Source organism: Zonotrichia albicollis, chromosome 1, assembly GCF_047830755.1.
Source record: "Zonotrichia albicollis isolate bZonAlb1 chromosome 1, bZonAlb1.hap1, whole genome shotgun sequence".
Lineage (NCBI taxonomy): Eukaryota > Metazoa > Chordata > Aves > Passeriformes > Passerellidae > Zonotrichia > Zonotrichia albicollis.
Genome location: NC_133819.1, coordinates 48,654,245 through 48,673,772, shown reverse-complemented (window position 1 = coordinate 48,673,772; position 19,528 = coordinate 48,654,245). Strand labels below are relative to the sequence as shown.

The window sequence follows — 19,528 nt, the reverse complement described above, 5'->3', positions numbered from 1 at the left end:
TCAGGCAGTCAAGGTATCAGGTCAAGCAGCTTGCTCCCAGGTTCAGATTCCTCCTCTCATGTGGTTGGACATCCCTGTACAACGTGCCTCATCCCAAGAAATTATAAATTTAACAAGCCCAAAGCTCTGTACTTTTTGAAGTGGCTGATTTAACTGTAAAATATCCAACCCACCACTTAATAAAGAAAAAAATGTCATTACTAAAGAGTAACTATTAATTTAAATTCTCAATCAGGTATCTGGCAGCAATGACTTCCAGTGTTCAGGCCTCTAGGGTGGCTGGGGAAATCTGTGTTCAGGCTTTGATCTGTGCTCACCTGATGAACAGGTGAGGATCTGAGCCTCTGTACTCTCCAAAATGCCAGCATGGGAAAGTGACAGGGCAGCATCAGTTAAAAAAAATAACCAGAAGTGTGACAGGCATTAGGAGAGAGTGTAGTTCCCAAGGTGGCAGGAGGCACTCAGGGAAGCTGAGGCTGAGGAAGGGTGGGAAAAGGACTTCCCAGCTCATTCTTACAAACCAGCCTGGTGGTTTGTATTAATTAGGCTCAAGGTTTTTAACTTTAAAGATCTGGATGTCTCATGTAGCAAATGCCATTTTCTGATCTTCTCACATCTCTTAATTGAGATAGAGCAGGAGAAGGAGAAGTGCTTGTCCAGCAGCAGCCAGCCACAGGGGCAGGAAGCTGCTACAGAGGAATTTTTAAAAACAGTTGTCTCTTTCAGCATCAGAGCTTTTATGCAAAACCAATTAATTAAAATCTAAGAAGGGGGAATGACAGTAGACTACACAAAGGCTTAGAGATAACTGCACAGGCATCAGTCCCATTTCAGGATTTCTTCTTTTTAAGGTGACATTCTAAACCTTTCTCTGCTGCAATACTGGCCCAGCTTGCTTAAAATTCTCTATGTCCCATAAACTTTGGCATGGATGAAGCTTTCTGGTGACAACTGTAAATGCATTTAGAGAGAAAGGGGCAAGACACTCATTATTTTTATCAGCCTCCCACAGCAGAAGTTGAAGTTCTGTGGAAATTATGTAATTTTAAATATATTTCTTTTTGAAAGTTTTAAATCAAAACAATTTCTGAGTGGTATGCTCCTCTCAGCTGGAATAATAAAAAATTAGTGGTTGGGCCATAGGTAGATTAGCTGGAGGTGACAACCTCTCTGTGTCTCCCTCCCTCATTCTGTCTTTTATAGACCTGAACATTTTTGTCCTCTCCTTTCTGTTTTTTTCCCCACTTTGGCATAAGTGCCTAATATAGTTATGTTTATACAGCCAGTATAACATCATGTTGTTACCAACATCTGCAGTTTTCTTTGAAATTTCTCCAGGCTGTAGGGCTCGTTCTCCCTCTCCAGTTATTAATCTTATGTTGAGACTTGGAACAGCAGGCAAAAAGCATCAGCCAGCAGTGCTGTGGCCATAGAGGGGATGACACAGGTTCCTCCCTTTGTGTGTCTGTAACAAGCAGATTGTCATTTGCGTTCCTTAGGAAAAATGGGACTTTCCTGAAATGCACAGTAGTTACTAAACTGCTTTTGTAAGGAAACACAGAAAAAAAAGAGTTGGAAGCAAATTCTGTCCTGTTACCTCTGTCTTTCTCTGCCTACAAATATTTCCATTCACCTATATTGAGGTGTTCTGTTTCCATTTAGACTTCCTCCAAAAAATATTTAAATTTATAAAAGTGATGCAGTGTGTCCTTTTAGTGGTATTTAAGGTCATATTATCAGAACAGTTTAAGATTCAATTTTCCATGACTGTTCTGGAAAACCTGGCCTCTGGTTTAGATATTCAAATGGGAGCTGACCCAGTCACAGAGTATTTCTAGTGAGGTGTTATTAAACGTGACCTGCTTCTCAAAACAATGCATCCTTCCAGACCTTGGTGCCTGGATACATTAGCTGATATCTGAAGAAAATTACTGGGCAGAACCTCATTTGTAAGTTTATTTAAGACCTACTCAGTATTCTGGCCTGAAATGTCCTCTCTTTTTCCAGTGAAATGTTTCTTTTGTCAGTTTTGCCTTTTTTGCTGTTTGAAAAAGGAATGCCAGCCTGTACAGACTTGGAGATAGTTGATACATTAATGACTAGGACACAGAGGACATTTATTCTAATGTCTGTGTGGTTTTTTTCTCTGTATGAATTTCATAACCACATAGACACTACTTCATTGACCAAAGAGGACGCATTAAGTGTTCATGAACACTATAAGTCAGCTAAACATGTCTAGTAATTTCCATTCTAAACCCTCACTTTCATAATTTGCGATTTTTATAACTTAAACACCAGCATCTGGGCCAAAATAACATTAGTGCAAGTTTTCTGACAGTTTTACCCCTTATTCCCCTAAATGAGAGCCATCTCATACAAGTTTTGGCAAGGGACAAAGACAGTGAGCCCATAAGAAAACTCATGAGGCCGTAAATCACTTTGTATTTGGAATAAGGTAACATGGGACTCAAGAGATGATGCTTAAAGACACACACTGACTGAGGAAAGTAAAAAATAGATGTTGAATAGAATGGCCCATTCATCAAACACTGTCTGCTCTGTTTGGTGAATGAAGAAGTAGTGTCCTTTGAATAAAAATAGTGAAAATCACATCCCCAGACAGCAACCAAAAAGCAACTGAGCAGGATTTTGTTCTGTCCTGCTCAGTATTTACCAACCAGCTTAAGTAACCTTAGTAAGGGTTTTTGGAGAAGAAGGTAGGAGAGATGATTACTTTTTGAAGATAATAGCAAAGCTATCAAAGCTGTTAGTTTACTCCCCCTTTGAGTGAAAACCAGAGAAAAAAGTAGTTAGGTTACTCCAAGAGGGTCTTAATTGTAAAGCCTTCAGTTCCTATATTTCTGATCTACCACTGACTAAAATTATTCCAGGTTGGCTAAGATAAGCAGTGACTACTGCATGTGAGCATCAGTAGCTTCCAGCTTTGCTTTAAGGTGGGTATAGGGGAATATCTGCTGGTGGGAATACACAGAGGGCTGCAATCAAACCATCAGCTATTTAGGGGGACAGAAATCAACCTAGACAGCGATGGTCAGGCTTGCAGATCATCAGTGTGTGCTCAGCACATGTCCCGGAGGAGACTGTGTTAGTGTCTGAGACTTCGCTAATTGGAACACTGCACCTTCCAGACAGTGCTTTAACCAGCTCAAATGTGAACCTTCTCCTTACCCTTCCCCTGCCCTATGCTTCAATCCACAGAAAGATTAACCCAGTGGGAGTAAGCATGCCACAGAGAGGCTTTCAGCTTCAAACAAGGCCTGGTACCCTCTGGCAACAAAGGAAAATTATCCTGAAATAGTCTCTATTGTGTTGTTGTAGCTATTGCTATTATTGTTCCTATCTTTGTCACTGTAATTTTTTTTAACTTTTATGAGTCATTAATACCACTTATTTTCTAGTATTTAATGTATATTCAGAATAAATTCCTAACTTTCTTATAATTTCCAGGGGAATTTATTGGGAAATAATGTTTCAACGCATTGCTATATCCTGTGCCACTACTTTAGGCATAATGAAATAACTCTCTTGTACCAATGCATGACTGTGGAACTGTCACTGTACTCATTCAGCTTTAAATAACATCCTTTCAAGATCTGTGTTCTGCCTGCTTTTTTCACTATTTTAAACCACCAGATATCTCCTAAAACCTGCCCCATTCAGGCATCTGCATGGTCAATAAGTGTGCATAAATAGGAGGCCAGAAATTGATGCAATGAGTCAAACCCTGGTCTCATTTACACCTGTACTGAATGCAATCTCTTATCTGTGTTGTGAGCTGTGATTGTGCCTCATTTCTGAATCTCATAAACTTTTGGGTCAGTTACATTGCCTGTATGTAGTTATCTGATTCTTGGCATGCACTAGTTTTGAAACAGCTTAGCCATAGTTCTCTGAGTGATTAGTGTAATGGGGAAGAGAAACTGAAGAAAGAATTTTTCTGTGGAAAAAAAAAAATGTTTTTTGTAGAAATGCCATTTTCAGAGCTTGAGATATGGTGGTTAAGCATAAATACAGCATAAAAGATTCTTCTTCAAGCTCTGTATTTATTCCTCAGTGGGAGGCAGGGAGATGCAGGGAAGTTTTTTCCAAGCTAGCCCCACTGTAAACCAAGTAGTTAGAACTGAAAATGGGTTGAAGATTGGAGCTTTTGGTAGTTACAGGGGTTTCATTTTGCTTTACAAAGCCTTCTTGTAGACTCAAGTATGTGACAGAAATACTTCTCCTCTCTTTGAAGCCACTGCTTAGCTACTCAGATATAAAAATACGGCACTCAGCATTGAAAATACAGTGTTGCTCTTTTGTAATTGTCTTACTCATTTTCACATGACCACAGACTCCTATTCTGAAAGAGTTGGGGGTTTGATTTTTGAAAGCAACTCAGATGCTTCACATTCTTGCACATCATTTGGGCGCACAATTGTTTTGACAAATATGTATCTTCTGTGATCACATGGTTATAACATGTAAGGACCAACATCCACCTTGTAAAGTTAGCATTAAAATGTCTGGAAAAGCATAACATAGCCAGCAGGAAGGACTGTGAGCCTGTCTGCCTCTTCACGGCTAATTCTTAGGAGTACCTTGGTACAGAGCAGTGTGAGAGGAGAATTAGACCTGGTGCAAGCACTGACGTGTTGCATAGGCCAACTGTGATGTCATTTTCCTTTTCTTATTCTGCCCTATAAATGTAATGAAAAACTGTGAGGGAACTACTCTTTTTTCAGTGCCAATTGTTGATCACCAGGAAGGGTGATTCAGCACTTCATCATCAGTAATAAAAGCACAAAGCCACAGAAGTCAATATTGGTTTGGGCATGTGTAACTGGAAAGAAACTATAACTGAAAAAATCCTCTCAGCACACTAATCCAAGTGCAATCATGCAGGAAAAAGAAACAAATAAACAGGCATGTGTTCTTCTAAGAAATCCTGTGTTAGGAAAAAAGACCTCAGAAAAAGAGGATAGAAAGCATGTCTGCACACATTGAAAGGTGACCAAAAGGGGCAACAAGTGGGGAGCACACACTGACCCCATTCCCTTGAAGACCCTGGGGCACACCTCACACTCAATCCCATTCAGTCCCTATCACTCCAGCAGTCTATATAGGGAAGTGGGGAGTATCTTGGTTCCCTGTCCTAAAGGAGGAACACAGGTAAAACGTCTGAGCCTGGCTCACTGCAACAACCCATGGCTACCTCAGCCTGCCTTACCTGGCTTGCAAGTGGCCACTTCAGACAGCTCTTCCTCTGAAAATGGAACACAAGGCTTGGGTTTTAGCAGCAACTTAATGAAACCTTCCCTGAAGTGCTTCTTTCTGAGGTAGCACTTCACTGAATGAAACTGGCAGCATGTACATAACCAATGAGCTCAATGAGTACTTTCAGATGCAAGATCCTTCTGACTAATATTTATCATGTCTGACTAATGAGGGCTGGTTAAAATGTCAAGAGTTTTTAAGGTTTTTTATTAACCTCATTTCATACTGATTCTCACAGTAGATATAATGAACAGATACATTGTTTACTCATTCCATTTACACAGTCCTGTAGGGGATAAAAGAGTTGCTGCAGCATCACTGCTTCTTCATAGTATAGGAAGTGTTATGGTTGTATGAATAAAAGTGACTGTTCCTGCCTGGAAGCAAGCAGACTTGGGTCTGTCATTTAAGAGTAGGTCCTCACTGAAGCTAATACAGAACTACATTTGGCCTAGTGGGAGAATTCTGCTTCTTTAGAGCCAAATTTCTGCTGTAGCTCCCCTGCCTGTGACACGTAACTTTTCTACTGACAAGGAGGAGAGTATGGTCAAACTTGTGGCACCCTCACTGCCCCACTCAGGGACATGCAAGGAGCCCTTCCAGCACCCTCTGAGCACTGGCCCAGGATGGTGAGAGCAGCAGTCCCTGGGAGCAATTGTCAGTATTGTTTTGAGCATGTGTAATTGAAAAGAAACTATAACTGAAAAAATCCTCACAGCACACTAATCCAGAGAAGCCACGCAGGAAAAAGAAACCACACAAACAGGGATGTGTTTGCCTGTGAGTGGGAAATGGCAAAGGAAATGGGTTAACCCTCTCACATATGCCTGGAGCTAACTTCATCTGCAAAACCTGGGCCTCCACTGATGGCCCAGCTCCCCAGAGCTGCTGCAGTGCCTGGGTGCTCCTTCAGTGGCTCCCTCAGCCATGCACAGCCATGCCAAGACCTTTCAAAATAACAGAGGGGTTTTGCTTCGTGTTCATGAGGCAGAGCCACTGTTGGTCAGATTATCATATAGCAGAACATAATCCAATATAAATCTAAAGGCAGCAACAGGGAAAGAGAAAGAGCCTGGGGGACAAATGCCTAAAATGGAGAGGCTGTAAAGAAAATGGGTGTATGAATGTGCATTTTTAAAAGCAGGTAAGGCAATGAATGCTGCCAGTATTTGCTCTACCGCAACTGACCGCATCAGCTCTTTCAGGTCACTTGTTTAAATGGATGGAAACTATTGATTTTGTCTAATTCAATCTTTGCTGTGTGTTTCCTAGGGACGAACGCTAAGCACGGACTGCGCTGTAAGGCGTGCAAGATGAGCATCCACCACAAGTGTGCCGACAGTATCGGGCAGCAGCGGTGCATGGGCAAGCTGGTAAGTGAGCAGCCCAGGGCAGCTTGTGCTGGAGCTATTTTTGTGTGCCTGAACCCCAGGTGTGCATTTAGCTGCTGCATTAACAGAACCCACACCAGGTCGCTTTACTGAGGCGGGAAAAGCGAAGCCAGGTGGTGCCCTGCTGTCAATTTGAGCGAATGCTGCTGCACAAGGATGCAAACAAAACCAAGGCACAAATCCAGTCTGCTTTGTGGATGTGAAAATACAGTTACAGAATACAAATTTAGCTAGCTAACAAAATTAATTACCTTGATTTCAGCTGTGCATTCTGTAGTGTAAACCTCTCAAAGAATGCTATAAATTAATCATAGTATTTCAGTAGGGTTTAACACATGAAAAATCCTCCAAATTATGTTTTATTGTTTTCTCCACAGTTAGGGCTTGAATAAAAAAATGTAATTCACCTTAAAAAGAACACCAAGGGATATTTTGCAGTAAGACACAGCAGAGTTTGATGCAATCTCTCAGCAGGAGGGGCTGGGAAGAGCCTGTCCCTGTAAGGACATAGCACTTTAGTGCCTGGAATGCCTTCTAAGCAGCAAAATCTTGTGGTTGGCAATGGCAGTAGACTATGTCTGAGACAATTCTAACCCACCTTGTTGACTATTATGGGACTATGGTTCCTTCTGGTTACTTTTGGAAAAAGAATTTGGAATAATACCAATTGGAATATGAAAAGCGAATGATACACAGATTCATGTTTCAGATGTTCTCAGATTTGTTGTGACTTGAAGACACTTGAGACAACTGAGCTGAAACCAAACAGTTTAAGTGTTAAGTGATGGGAAAATGCAAGCACTGACTTCAAAAGTGCTACAAACCCCACCTTTCACTGGAAAGATCTTTTCTGTCCGAGAGGGCTCACTGAAAGCTGTTGTTGTTTACATCCCCAAGTCTTCATGTGTCTAAACCATAATTATAGTTGTAGTATGAGGCATTCCGGTATAGGAAGTTGGTCTGTGAAGAGCTGAATGACAAGCCCTGGACAAGGCAAATATTGTCCCATGTTAATTGATTCATGCATGTCTTGACTCCAGCCTCAGCTCTTGTGGTTACTAGTTCACAAAAACAAAAAAAAAGAGACACCATATTTACATCGGGAAGTTGTCAGCAGAGTCACAGGAGTTTTGTGAGCTCATGCTGATGCTCTGAATCTAGCTTGGGTGCAGACAAAGGCTGAGGAATCTGGAATTTATTCCTCTAAGACTCCAAGACTATCCGTCACCTCAGTCTTTTTCAGACCTTTCTGCAGCTCATTACCTGAAAAACTGGTTGTCTATGAGGTTTTGATGTACACTGAATAGAGGATATGGAAAATATGGACATCTCTTTAAATCTTCCTCACTTCTCAGTGTGACTAGAAGTTCTCACAGCCTGCAGACATTAGAAATTGGAGAGACCATTTGTGAAATTCCAATGTCTTGAAGGCACTCATTTTGAGTACTAAAAATTTGCCTGAATTGAGATATATTTTTTAGAGTGGTATAGGCAACATTATTTGCCATATTATGGTACTCTTTAATGATATAGCTTGAGTTTTTATGGCGCATTTTTCTGCATATCAGCACTATGGGAATATCTGATAACAGCTTAGAGAGCTTCTTGACCTTACAAGACAGAAAAAAAAAATGAAGCAGTGGATGCTGCAGTCAGTCAGCAGAAAACCTTAGAAAAACCTGTAGGAAGGTTCTAAATTTCTTGGGTTTCACATATGTGTATGTGGGAGCATGAGGATTTGGAGTTAGGGTGGGGAAGGATAGTCACATGTTTAACAAATACAATACAATGCAAATTCACATTATATAAGAAGATAGGGAGAGGGAAACTTCCCAGAACCTCTAATGATTCAGCACTTCTGCTGCAATTAATTAGTTTTGCTTTTGTGTAAGACAAAAGAAAAAACGAGAGCTGAAAATTAGCCCCGCCTTCCACACAAATATAGGAAATTGGTTTTTTTCTAGGCAAAAAAAAAATCAACATCTGATCTCTAAACCTCACAGTGACTGAACAACAGGCAGCAAATTTCCAGCCTCACCACAATGTTCCACCATTAACCAAAGAGCTGAGGCTATTTCTATTTCATCAGTCAAGGCAAGCAATGCACTTCACTCATTTTTGCTTTTTCTCCCTCCAGCCAAAGGGATTTCGACGGTACTACAGCTCGCCACTACTCATTCACGAACAGTTTGGGTGCATCAAAGAAGTGATGCCTATTGGTAGGTTTTGACTGCTTTTCCATTCAGTCTTCTCTTGGCAATGCTCTGCAGCAGCAGCGGCAGAATTCCAGCCATGGTCTTTACCCTCAGCAGCCGTCCAGCTCCTTTCGGTGACTGGATGCCCTTCTGCCACCTCAGGAAAGGATCACTTCAAAGATACAAAGCTGGAAGAGGACAGGGTGTGTTCATTGTGTGTTTCACTCAAAACCCTGGGTGCCTACCTCTTAGCAATTACCCTGCTTATCATAACAACTACCTGAGATCAAGGTAGGAACTTAGGAGTGAAGGAGCCCTGAAATATTGAAATGAGGGTCTGAGCTGGGAAAAAATGAATAAAAGACAGGGAGATCAAAATAACAGGGGGCATTCAAATCACTGGTCCAGCTTTTGAGGGATGCTGCTAGGTTCCTGTCCTTTTTCATCCATATTTCTTACTTTCCTCATATTTTTCCTTATTGATCATGTCTACACATTGTCTGAGTATTTGAAAGACTACTTGCTCCTCACTGTAATAACAAATTTCTGAAAAGAAATATTTTGAAGTGGAGAAGTTAAGTTTATTCTGGAAAATATTTTTCTGCACCAGTACTCTAACCAGGGAGACCTGAAAATAAAAAAAAATCAAAGCTAAAACTAGGCAGTCAGTTTAAAACTAGTTGTCTGATGACATTTGCATTCTTACTGCCATCAGTTTAAAAAAAAATTCATTACAAGGATTTCATTTAAGTTTCTCTTTTTCAAAAACACCCTTCATTTTTATCAGAAGTAAGAGAAACATTTAGAATAGAAATAGAAAGCTAAAACATTTTGAAATTCAATAGAAAGCTAAAAAATGAGGTGTGCTTTCCTCCAATCAAAATCCAAAATCTGTTGCACTTTCTCAGTACTTTGGCTAAAATTTCCCTCTTTGTGCATAGCTCTACAAATGTACCATTTTCTACATGCCCACAGCCTTGTGTCACAAGGGAAGTTGAGGTCTAAGAACGCATGATGTAGAAGAGAGTTTGAACTGGATTTTCTTGTTTCCAGCAAAGACATCCATTTCTCTTCCATGGGAGATTATTTTTGTGGCTAGCTACGAGGGAAAGCCACTGTTTAGAGCAATCCAAGAAGTCACTGGTAGAGACAAACATGGATTAGAACCTCCTGGTGATCTGTCTACTTTATCACCACATAGGTGGCACCAGAGATGATTAGGGGAGGAGAATGGCAGGTGAAGAGAGACAAGCAATGACTGAGAATGGAAGAGCCAACATGAGATGAGATGAGATGAGATGAGATGAGATGAGATGAGATGAGATGAGATGAGATGAGATGAGATGAGAGGAGGATGATCTTTCTGGGAGTAGAGAGACAGCAGAAGATTGATAGCAAATCCATTAAGTTCAACACTCACTTTTTATCAGCTCAACCTCTTGGTAGAGGCAGGCGTTGCTCCAAGTTAAGCAGGAACATGACCAGAAATATCCTCAAGGTAATGATTGCATGTTTGCTCCTTCTGTTTCAGCCTGTGGAAATAAGGTTGACCCTGTGTATGAAACTCTTCGCTTTGGGACTTCCTTAGCCCAGAAAACCAAAAAGGGGAGTTCTGGAAGTGGGTCTGACTCTCCCAACAGAAACTCTGTAAGTATCCCACATCTTTCTTCCGTTTTCTTTCTGGAGGAGCAGCAGATAATAATTCACATGAGATTTTGTCAGAGTTCACAAAACTTGTATTTCAAACCGTAAAAAAACCCTAAAATCTTACTCTCAGCTTCATATAGGGACCAGAAAATTTGTTATTTTTGCAAATTCAAGTTTTATGTATCTTTTAGATGACTTTTGAGAAAAAGAGAAAAATACTAATTAAATTAGTAAACTGTTTTTATCAGATTGGAAAAGGAAATATTAATCTTTTTATTTTGCATATCCATTTAGAAGGGTAACTGAGATATTGAACTGTCAGGCTGGAGCAGATGCATAGTGCCTGCTGTTGATGGTGGCCATTTGCCCTTTATACAAGTGATAACGATGAGTTGGAGTCCTCAGAACCTAGATTTAAAAGTACATGATCCCAGTACAAGCCCAGAAAATTTAAGACATTGCTACTGCAGCAAAGGAAGGGACTCGGACCTCCACCCCTTTCCAGTGCAGAATCGTGAGGGAGGCATTACAGACGGGGGCTTCTCTCTCCAAACCCAAACACAGACAGGTGTGATAAGGCTGTTCTATACAGACAGGGAGGCTTTAGCCTTAATGTTTGTCATTCACTCCCTCCAATCATAAAAGTCACTGTCTTAAGGACTATGGCAGAAGAGGTAGAGAACAAGGGAAGTGACAGTTCCCGTGGCCATGCCTTTGCTATATTCATGCCTTGTTCAACAGTAAAAAATTGCCAATTTCTTCCTTATCCTAGTATTGGGATCCACAAGATCAGAAGCTCCTTCATGGTGTTGAAAGAACATTTCCTACCTTCTCAGCCTCTCATAAACAGGCACTTAGACCTATGTTTGAGGTTCTCTTCTATTCCCAAGGGATCCTCCCCATGCCACCCCTCCACCCCTCAAAAAAAATAATAACCATAAAAAGAAAACCACATCTGAATCCACTGGAAGCTAAAGCTGATTGTCATCTCTAAAAATCAGGCCCACATTATCTGACAACCTCTTCTGCTCACACTCATAAGAAAAATCACTGGGCAGAGAGACATGATGAGAGTTGGTCTCCAGGTCTCAAAGCAAATATTTATATGCTTAATATCAAGTCATGCTAATATCTGTATATGTTTGTTACAACATTTCCCTGGCATTTAAATGCATGCTGATTCACATGGCTCACCTGTAATCTCAGGTGGTATAGGTAGACTCTAAACAGGCACCAATTCATGTCAGATGGGAAAGAAGACAAACTCACTTAAGCAAGAACTAAATGAAGTCTGCAAGGGATTTATTAAAGGACATGTCCTCTATCCACCCCCATTTGTGCCTTAAAAGGAATTTGCTAATTCCTATTTTTTTTTTTAAACCCAAAGTGACTCTACCTTCTATTGCATTATTACATTTCTTTCTTTCAATTATTTAATTTCCTTTGAAACAAAATTTCTACAAATGTAATTATTGCTTTCTAAATCAATAAAGTTTATGTTGAATTATAAATGAAAACTCGAGCATAGAAATCACTAATGCTGTGTCAGCTTACTCTAGGGAGCTGATCATAACTAGGTGGGGTGTGGGCGTAGAATTGGGAACACAAGCTCATTACAGGAATTTCTCCAGGGTATTGAAGCTGAGAGAGAATGTAACATGTGTCAGCATACAGGAAATAGAGCACATTAGAGAATTGAATAAGCAGACCTGAGAAACCATAAATTTTGCCAGCACAAGCTTGTGGATCAAGACAAGGATAAAAAAACAGGGTAGACACAACCCTGAACGAAATGATGGAGCTCAGGACCTTTAAAACTGATGTGTGACCTGGGAGTAGGTACTGACCAGTGGCTGTAACAGGGCTTAGAAGTATGTGTAGTTAATGACTCAGAGGGACTACGACCTTTCCCCAGTGATCCTCGCTTCTGGGCTGCTCTGCTCCTCTCCAAGCAGAAGCAGCAATGCAGCTGTGAGGCTGTGCTGACTCCCAGCCCTGGGAGATGGGATGTGCTTCAAGGTTCTGCCATGTCACCAAACTAGGGACACCAGGGACGTGGGGACACCTGGGGTACTACTTCACCTTGCAGGTGGTGTCCAAGCTGTCCAAGGCCTTGCTGTGGGTCAGCACAACAGAGGTGCTCCTGCTGAAGGAGATGAAAAGCAAAGGTGACTGGCTTAGGACCTGTACCTTGCCCCTACTGCCACCAAACTGCCATACTGCATGCAGTTCATGTAGACAGCCTCTACTCTCTGCAGAGACAGCCACCTTCCTCTAAACTAGCCAAAGTATTTTTAACATGACTGAGCTGTGTGGACGTACTCATTGATTTTTCCGCCCGGATTCTGCATTTCCCATAAAAGAAAGTGGCCATATGCTCCAGATTTACTACCTACTGCTTGCTTCAAAACTGTGCTTCTGCAACCCACATTTATACAAAAAGGCACTTGAGGTGATGCAAATGTGAATCTAGTTCTTGTTAGTTTTTTGTGGATCAGGTCCTCTCAAGAGCAGCTTTGCACCTCTGTCATTTCTATTAGACCATTTGTCACGTAGTCATTCAGTGAAAAATCATTAAGGATAAATGAGGTTGCCTCAGAAGGTTTTGGATGAAGTAAATACTGAAGAGACAGTCACTACACATCCCATATGCACTAGAACTTTACAAAATAATATTAATTGCTAATCAGCAATAATGAAGCTAATCTGTGAAAACTGAGGAACATATTGTAGCAATGAGCTGAAAAACAGCTGGGACTTAGTCTTTCAACAAAGCCAGTCTTTCTCTTCTCCATCCAGCAACCAGAATCCATAGATATGCTCTGCACTGGATCTGTGTAAACTTTGCTATTGCAATACCTCCTCATCCTTGGGTGATCTATTTGGGCAAGATGCAAGATAAACATCACCTGCTGCAAAAGGCTGAGTTTAAAAACAAGGAGCAATAGAGCAGAAAAGTAAAGTATATATTCTTAAAACAGCAAGGGAAACAAGATAGCCACAAGACACCTGAGGCACAAATCTACTTTCAACCCCTTTGTTCATTGGTTTCCTTCATGGAAAAATAGCTAGGAAAGTACTGGATAGGAGAAATAAAATTGTGAAAGCACTTTCTAAAAAAAGCTTTGCTGTCAACACTAGTTAAAGGGGAACAAAACAACATGTAAAATCTATAAAACAAGTCATATTCTGCTCCCTGAACAAAACCAGAAATGTTCCTGTGATACAGGCACAGGGACTGCAAAGCAATAGAGCAAACTGTGTGTACAGTACAATTGTAAAGTGTCATACAATAACATTAAATCCTTCTTGTGTCTTAAAATTTGTGAGCTGGAAAAAATATTAATCTTGGGAAAGATGATTTGGAATAAATTTACATTTATTCAGATTAGAGAAAGCACCTGTCTCAAATTCCATTTTTGGGTTTTTCCTGGTTGTCAAAAATGTAGAGAGTTTAACAACTGAAGTTTTGTTAAGGTCAGACTTGCACAGAGTTGTTTGGAGCAGCTCCTAATTCCTGTTGGGCTATACAAGGAGAAGCTGACTACCCAACCAAGGAATCTGTATGCAGAGTATACTTCTGAGGCTTGAGATTATGTCATCCCACGTTTCCTATGCCCTGGAACACTGGGTCCCTAATCATGACTGACATTAATAAGGTACAGAAAAGAAATCATAGTAATTCTAAAAGCAACACTTAGGTTTCAATTTCCCTAACCATACTGGCCAGATGACTGTTTAAAAAGAAAGTGAGGGCAGATATTTAAAGACTCACTTCATCCACTTCATTGCACTCTAGCTCTTTCTTTTACAGCATTTTAACAGAATTAAAATGACCCTTACATTACAGTTATTTTACTGAATAATGTATTTGGGACTGACATATTAAAATTCAGTAGTTTCAACTAGGCTTCCGTCTCCCTGGATGATAGCTATTTGGTATACCTGCAGAATCTGCAAATCCCCTCGTGCCCATTCTGTTTCGTTCAGAGAAGCACATTGCTCAACATAATCCTTTGTTCCTTAACTTTCACTTTATTTTATACTGCAGAAATCTTTTGTGCTTCAGACTCCATACTTGGTCTGGAATTTTTTGTCAGGGCTTCCACTGCTCCCTGTGCCGTAGGTATGTGCTGTGCATCATCAGATCCAATGTTTCCTCCCATCCCGCTAGGCTGACTCTGCTCTGCTCTCTCACCACTCGAGTGCTGCGTTTCCCAAAGGTCCTTGCTGTGGTTTTATTTCCCTTCATTGGTCCCTTTTTCTGATTTATCCTGTCTCATGTGCTGTTTCTGTCCCTGCAGACAGCTGACTTGGTAGAAGTTCCGGAGGAAGGCAATAGCTCTGCAGGCACCCTCGACCTAAGCAGAAAACGCAGCAACAGCGGTGAGTGCCCCCAGGCCAGGACAGCCCCCCCAGCTGAAAAGGCCCATGTACAGCCTGTTTCAGAGCAGGGGTTATGGCATGGACAGGTTTTAGCAGTGTTCTGGTTTCCAAAGCAGGGGGGGAGTTGGTGCAAAAAATTTGGGAAATGGTTTTTGCCATTCAGATGAAATGGAAGCCACCACTTTCCTTAATGTGGTGTATCCAAGAGTGTAACTAGACAAGGTTCAGGTCCATTCCCTATCTCCTTTATTTACTTCATGATCATGACTGTAGACTTAACATGCTTCACTTCCACATTGGCAAAGTGGAACCAAAAAAATACTTTCGTTTCCATATGTTTGATTTTTGCACATGATTTTGTATATCATAACCTCTTTGGGACAAAAAATGAATCATAAAATATCTTTGTGTCTGTAAAATACACAACACAGTGAATTTTGATTATGATTGCATCTTCTCAGTACAACTGTAGTATGTACCAGAAATATTAACGACCCAATTCCTTTGTTTGTTTTGCAGTACAAAAGTAATGTTTTTTACAGCATTGGTTTGATGGAATTTGAAAGCCATCATAGCATCAAGAGTTTAGCAATAAAATCTCAGCCACCAAGAGTTGGTGTTTGTGACCACGTTCTTGAATTCAGCCATGGCAGTAGAAGTCATACACAAAACGAGTTGTTGCTCAGCACAAACTCAGGCCCAAACCATCATGGCAACTTCTCTAACAGCACCTGAAATCTGTTTTGCTGAATCTCATAAGATGTACAGAACAAAAACAAACCACACCGAGCATAACTTTTTTTCTTTGTGGTACCCCCAGTGCTCCTTACATACTGCTACCAATTCATGTAGGTGAAAGGCCAGCTTTAGCTGTCTGTTCCTATATTACGCCACCTCCTTACTCCTTTCCTCCCCTCTTGGTCCTATCACCTCTCCTCACAGTGTTCTGTCATTTCCTTCCTCTTGTTTTGTGAATATCTCATCCATATTACCTGTTTTCTCCTGAAATTTTTATTAAGCTTTCTGTCTTGCAAGTGCAAGTTGACCTGACCTGGTTAAAGATAGAGAATTCAGTCTGCACTACATTGTTTAATCCTGGCCACTTGAGATTGAATTGACCCTGTTTGAATGTTTAGATGACTTTTTATTTCTTTGCAAGTCAATAGTTTCATTTCTGAAATCCAAAGAAACTTTTTTTCTCTGAAATCTGTATTCACTGAATGCACAGAAAAGCATTCAAGGAACTTACTTAAAGAGATTAGTTTAAAAACTCAGCATGTGTCAAACCTCCAAATAACTTCCTCGGCACATTAACGATTCCTTTGATCAGCACTGGCTTTTTTACAATCCATCCTTTAGGGGCTCAGAGTATAAATTATGCATCAGTCACTCCAAAAATTTCTTCTTGGTAGATTTTTAATAAACTGCCTGCACTGTTTGCACAAGCTATGGAAATGGTAAAATCTTTTTCAGAATGCAAAAATCCCTGGTTTTTTCCTCTTTTTTTTTTTTTCTTTTTTTTTTTAATAGATGGATTTCTGTTGTATGGAGATATGAACAACATTCCTCTATGGCTTTCAGATTTGAGTGCCTCCTATTAACATCCAGACACCACAAACTAAACATAGATTAAAAATATAAGTACATTCAAAATTTTTTAACAAAGTGACTCCTGACTCCTTTTTCTTCAGTTGTCTACTGCTTCTTTATCAGGAAGTTGCACATTAATGCCTCAATGACTCAGGTCCATTCCAGTTAAGTTTGTGTTGTTATATTTTTTCCTATTAAAATACTCTTCTGCAAATAAGTATTTGGGAAAATGTACATTTGATGCTCTTTGGTAAAGGGAAACAACAGAAAAGACAGCCTGAAGAAGGGTAAAAGGACCCAGCACATGCATGGCCATGTAATTTTCCCTGTAGAACTCCTATGACAACAACTTCAAGGGGAGATTCTTTCATTCAGGCCCTGGCATAAATCCAAATGAAGCAAAGCTTCCCAGTTTATGACTGTGAGATGGCATACTTAATTTCCAGCCCTTCAGCATCCTCTAAGCCAGTTAGACTCTCTCATGCTGTGACCTACTATCTGTCCCAATAGCCAAAATGTACGTTAGGTGACATCTGTGAGCCTGTTATCAACAGTGATTTGAGCACTTTCCCCTTGAATCAAACATGGGATGTCCTCCCTGCAAGCTCAGTTTTGAAGAGCATTTCTCAGCCAGCACAAGGACACATTTCAGCTACCTCCCCGTGTGCTGGGTCAGCTCCACAGTTCATGAGGCTGTACATTAGTAACTTGCTTTATTTTCTGTCACCAAACAGGAATTACTCCAGACAGGATGCTGAAATACTTTTAGTTTCTCTGGTGAATGACTTTTTGCAAGTCCAAAAGGCTCCTGGTTACCCAACTCAGTTCTCACCAGAACATCTTCAATCTGCCTCCTAACCCCTGTTCCTCTGAACATAAAACATAAAGCATGATGATTTGAGTAGGACTGCCAATCTGTAATAGCAGCACTTTAAACCCCCTCATACAGATGCCAGACATGTATGTACCCCTATATTAATGATGCAGTAAATTAGCTTTATTTCTAAGCTTTTCATTCTCATATCTATGATAGTCTGCAGGGTCAGTGTCCCTTTGCAACAGGACTTGTTGAGGAGCATATTGAGGCCTCAGGTTCACTGCGGTCAGGACAGCCAGACACAACTTGTGTTGACATTTTCACCCTAAACGTGGCAGGTATCTGCTCACATGCTCCCTTCACGTTCACAGATTGAACTTTATGACAACAACATTGTCTTACATTTTGTCAGAGAAGATGTGTGTGCTCATGAATGCCTGTCACTTTGTACCAAATCCTTCCTGTGCATGTTGTGGCTGCTGTTTTGCTTGTCTTTTATCTGTTACAAGAACACTGCCATGTTTTTCAATATCCAAGTACAACTCTCTGCTATCAAAGAACGTTACTATTTCCTTCATAAAGCTTCTCCACAGACTCTGTTAGGTTGTCAACTACCATGTAGACTAGTCCAAGAAATATGTGTAAATGAAGTAAAGGACAAGCAAGTGAAAAAATAGGAGAAAAATTCAGAGGATTGGTGTTCTCTGGTCCTTTTTTCCCCTAAATGCATGTAGCAGTATGCCAGAGAAACAAAAAGAAAATGCCTGCAAGTCACCTGATACTTCGACTTTGGAGATTGCCAAATTGTTAGAGGCTATAAGTCCAGCTTCTCCTCAAAACACTTACAGAAGTAAATGGTAGCAGAAGACATTGATGGTTCTAACTGCTCAAAGATTCCAGCTATTAAAAAAATCATATTCAGAACTTTATCGATAAGCAAGAAACACTGGGTAATTCTTAAAATGTGAAGGGGAAATTCAGTCAAAAGGATAAAGCCACTGTATTTTTTCTAGGGAGATAACTGAGAACAAGTATCAGTCAGCTCATGAATTAATTGCAATAGAGGGTAACTGATTACTTAGCAAGTATGTTAGGTGCTGCTGTCTTATTCTATATGTTTCTGATTTAGTAACTTAGAAGCAAATTTTTACATCTACAGGCCTGTGTCTGAGTTTACTTACCCTGATTTGAAAACAATTCAGTTACCTCCTGTAAATTCAGAGAGAGAAGTAGTGTATCCAATGTACTCCATGGACCAGTGGAGAGAGGGGCCAAAGAAGGCTATCAAACGCTTGGAGTTAGAGGTCAAAGAGGGGAAGGAAGAGGTTTTGCATACAAACTTTCCCAATATTTCTCATATATGATCATCAGCTTTTGCAGGTGCTTTATAAAGGAAATACTGCTTATCCTAGACACGACAATCCAGTACTGAACGTGAGAAAAAGCCTGCTGGGCTTTAAATAGTAATGCATTTACAGTACCTGGGTTCTGTTCATAGTGCTGTACTTGTGTGTATTCATCTGATCAAAATTATTCATTTGTTACACTTGTAAATTCTGGAGGACAGAGATTGTGTCATGTGCCAATGACATCTGAGGTTTTGTTGGGAGTGTAGAAGGGCTCAGAGGAGACCACAAGGACTCAAAGAAAATAAGGGAGAAAGGGAAGAGATTAACAAATCCAGGTGATCCTGTTTAGGTGAAGAGTCTTAAACTGCTCCTAAAATGTCATGTGTTTTCTTTATTTCAGTGTTTACATACGCTGAAAACGGCACAGAACACTTTGGAGAAGAACCAAAAAGTATACATTCCCCGGTATGAGCATAAATTTTGTGATGATGCAATGGCAATGGGAAGTCGTGTAAAACTCTTGCTTTTATGGCTGTCTGAGGACCTTGACTAGGTCTGCTAGGTCACTGATATCTGACAGTCATGTACTTACACCATTTCTGGGCCACTGGCCACAGCTGGAAGCAATACATGTTACTGGATGGCTGTTTGGTTTATCCTTTGTAATCACCTTATGTTTTTCTGCTTACTGCAAATTGATTTGGGAATGCAAAAGATCCAGTTTGCAGGCCATGTAATTACAATAGAACTCCCATCATGTAAAAATCCCAGATTTGATTTTGAAAATTATTTAGTGTTTGCTTTAGCTGCCTTTTTTTCTTTCTTTTCCCCCAGATTAACAGTGGAAAAAGTGAGAAGAGAGAGTAGCCAGTC

General features: G+C 40.4%; 1 protein-coding gene and 1 long non-coding RNA gene across 7 annotated transcripts in view; one reads left to right on the top strand and one right to left on the bottom strand.

Moving 5' to 3' along the window:
- STAC (SH3 and cysteine rich domain) overlaps nucleotides 1-19,528 on the top strand; it is a 73,160-nt gene that overhangs the window by 38,001 nt on the left and 15,631 nt on the right. For all 6 annotated transcript variants that reach the window (XM_074540656.1, XM_074540649.1, XM_074540639.1 and 3 more), the window contains 5 exons: nucleotides 6,553-6,653; nucleotides 8,809-8,890; nucleotides 10,398-10,513; nucleotides 14,818-14,899; nucleotides 19,056-19,120. In XM_074540656.1, the coding sequence (XP_074396757.1) occupies nucleotides 6,553-6,653; nucleotides 8,809-8,890; nucleotides 10,398-10,513; nucleotides 14,818-14,899; nucleotides 19,056-19,120 (446 nt within the window). The remainder of the gene's footprint in view (nucleotides 1-6,552; nucleotides 6,654-8,808; nucleotides 8,891-10,397; nucleotides 10,514-14,817; nucleotides 14,900-19,055; nucleotides 19,121-19,528) is intronic.
- Nucleotides 10,294-19,528, bottom strand: part of LOC141729116 (uncharacterized) — a 28,047-nt gene continuing 18,812 nt past the window's right edge. The window contains exon 3 of the long non-coding RNA XR_012580354.1: nucleotides 10,294-10,398. This is a non-coding gene — a long non-coding RNA (uncharacterized LOC141729116). The remainder of the gene's footprint in view (nucleotides 10,399-19,528) is intronic.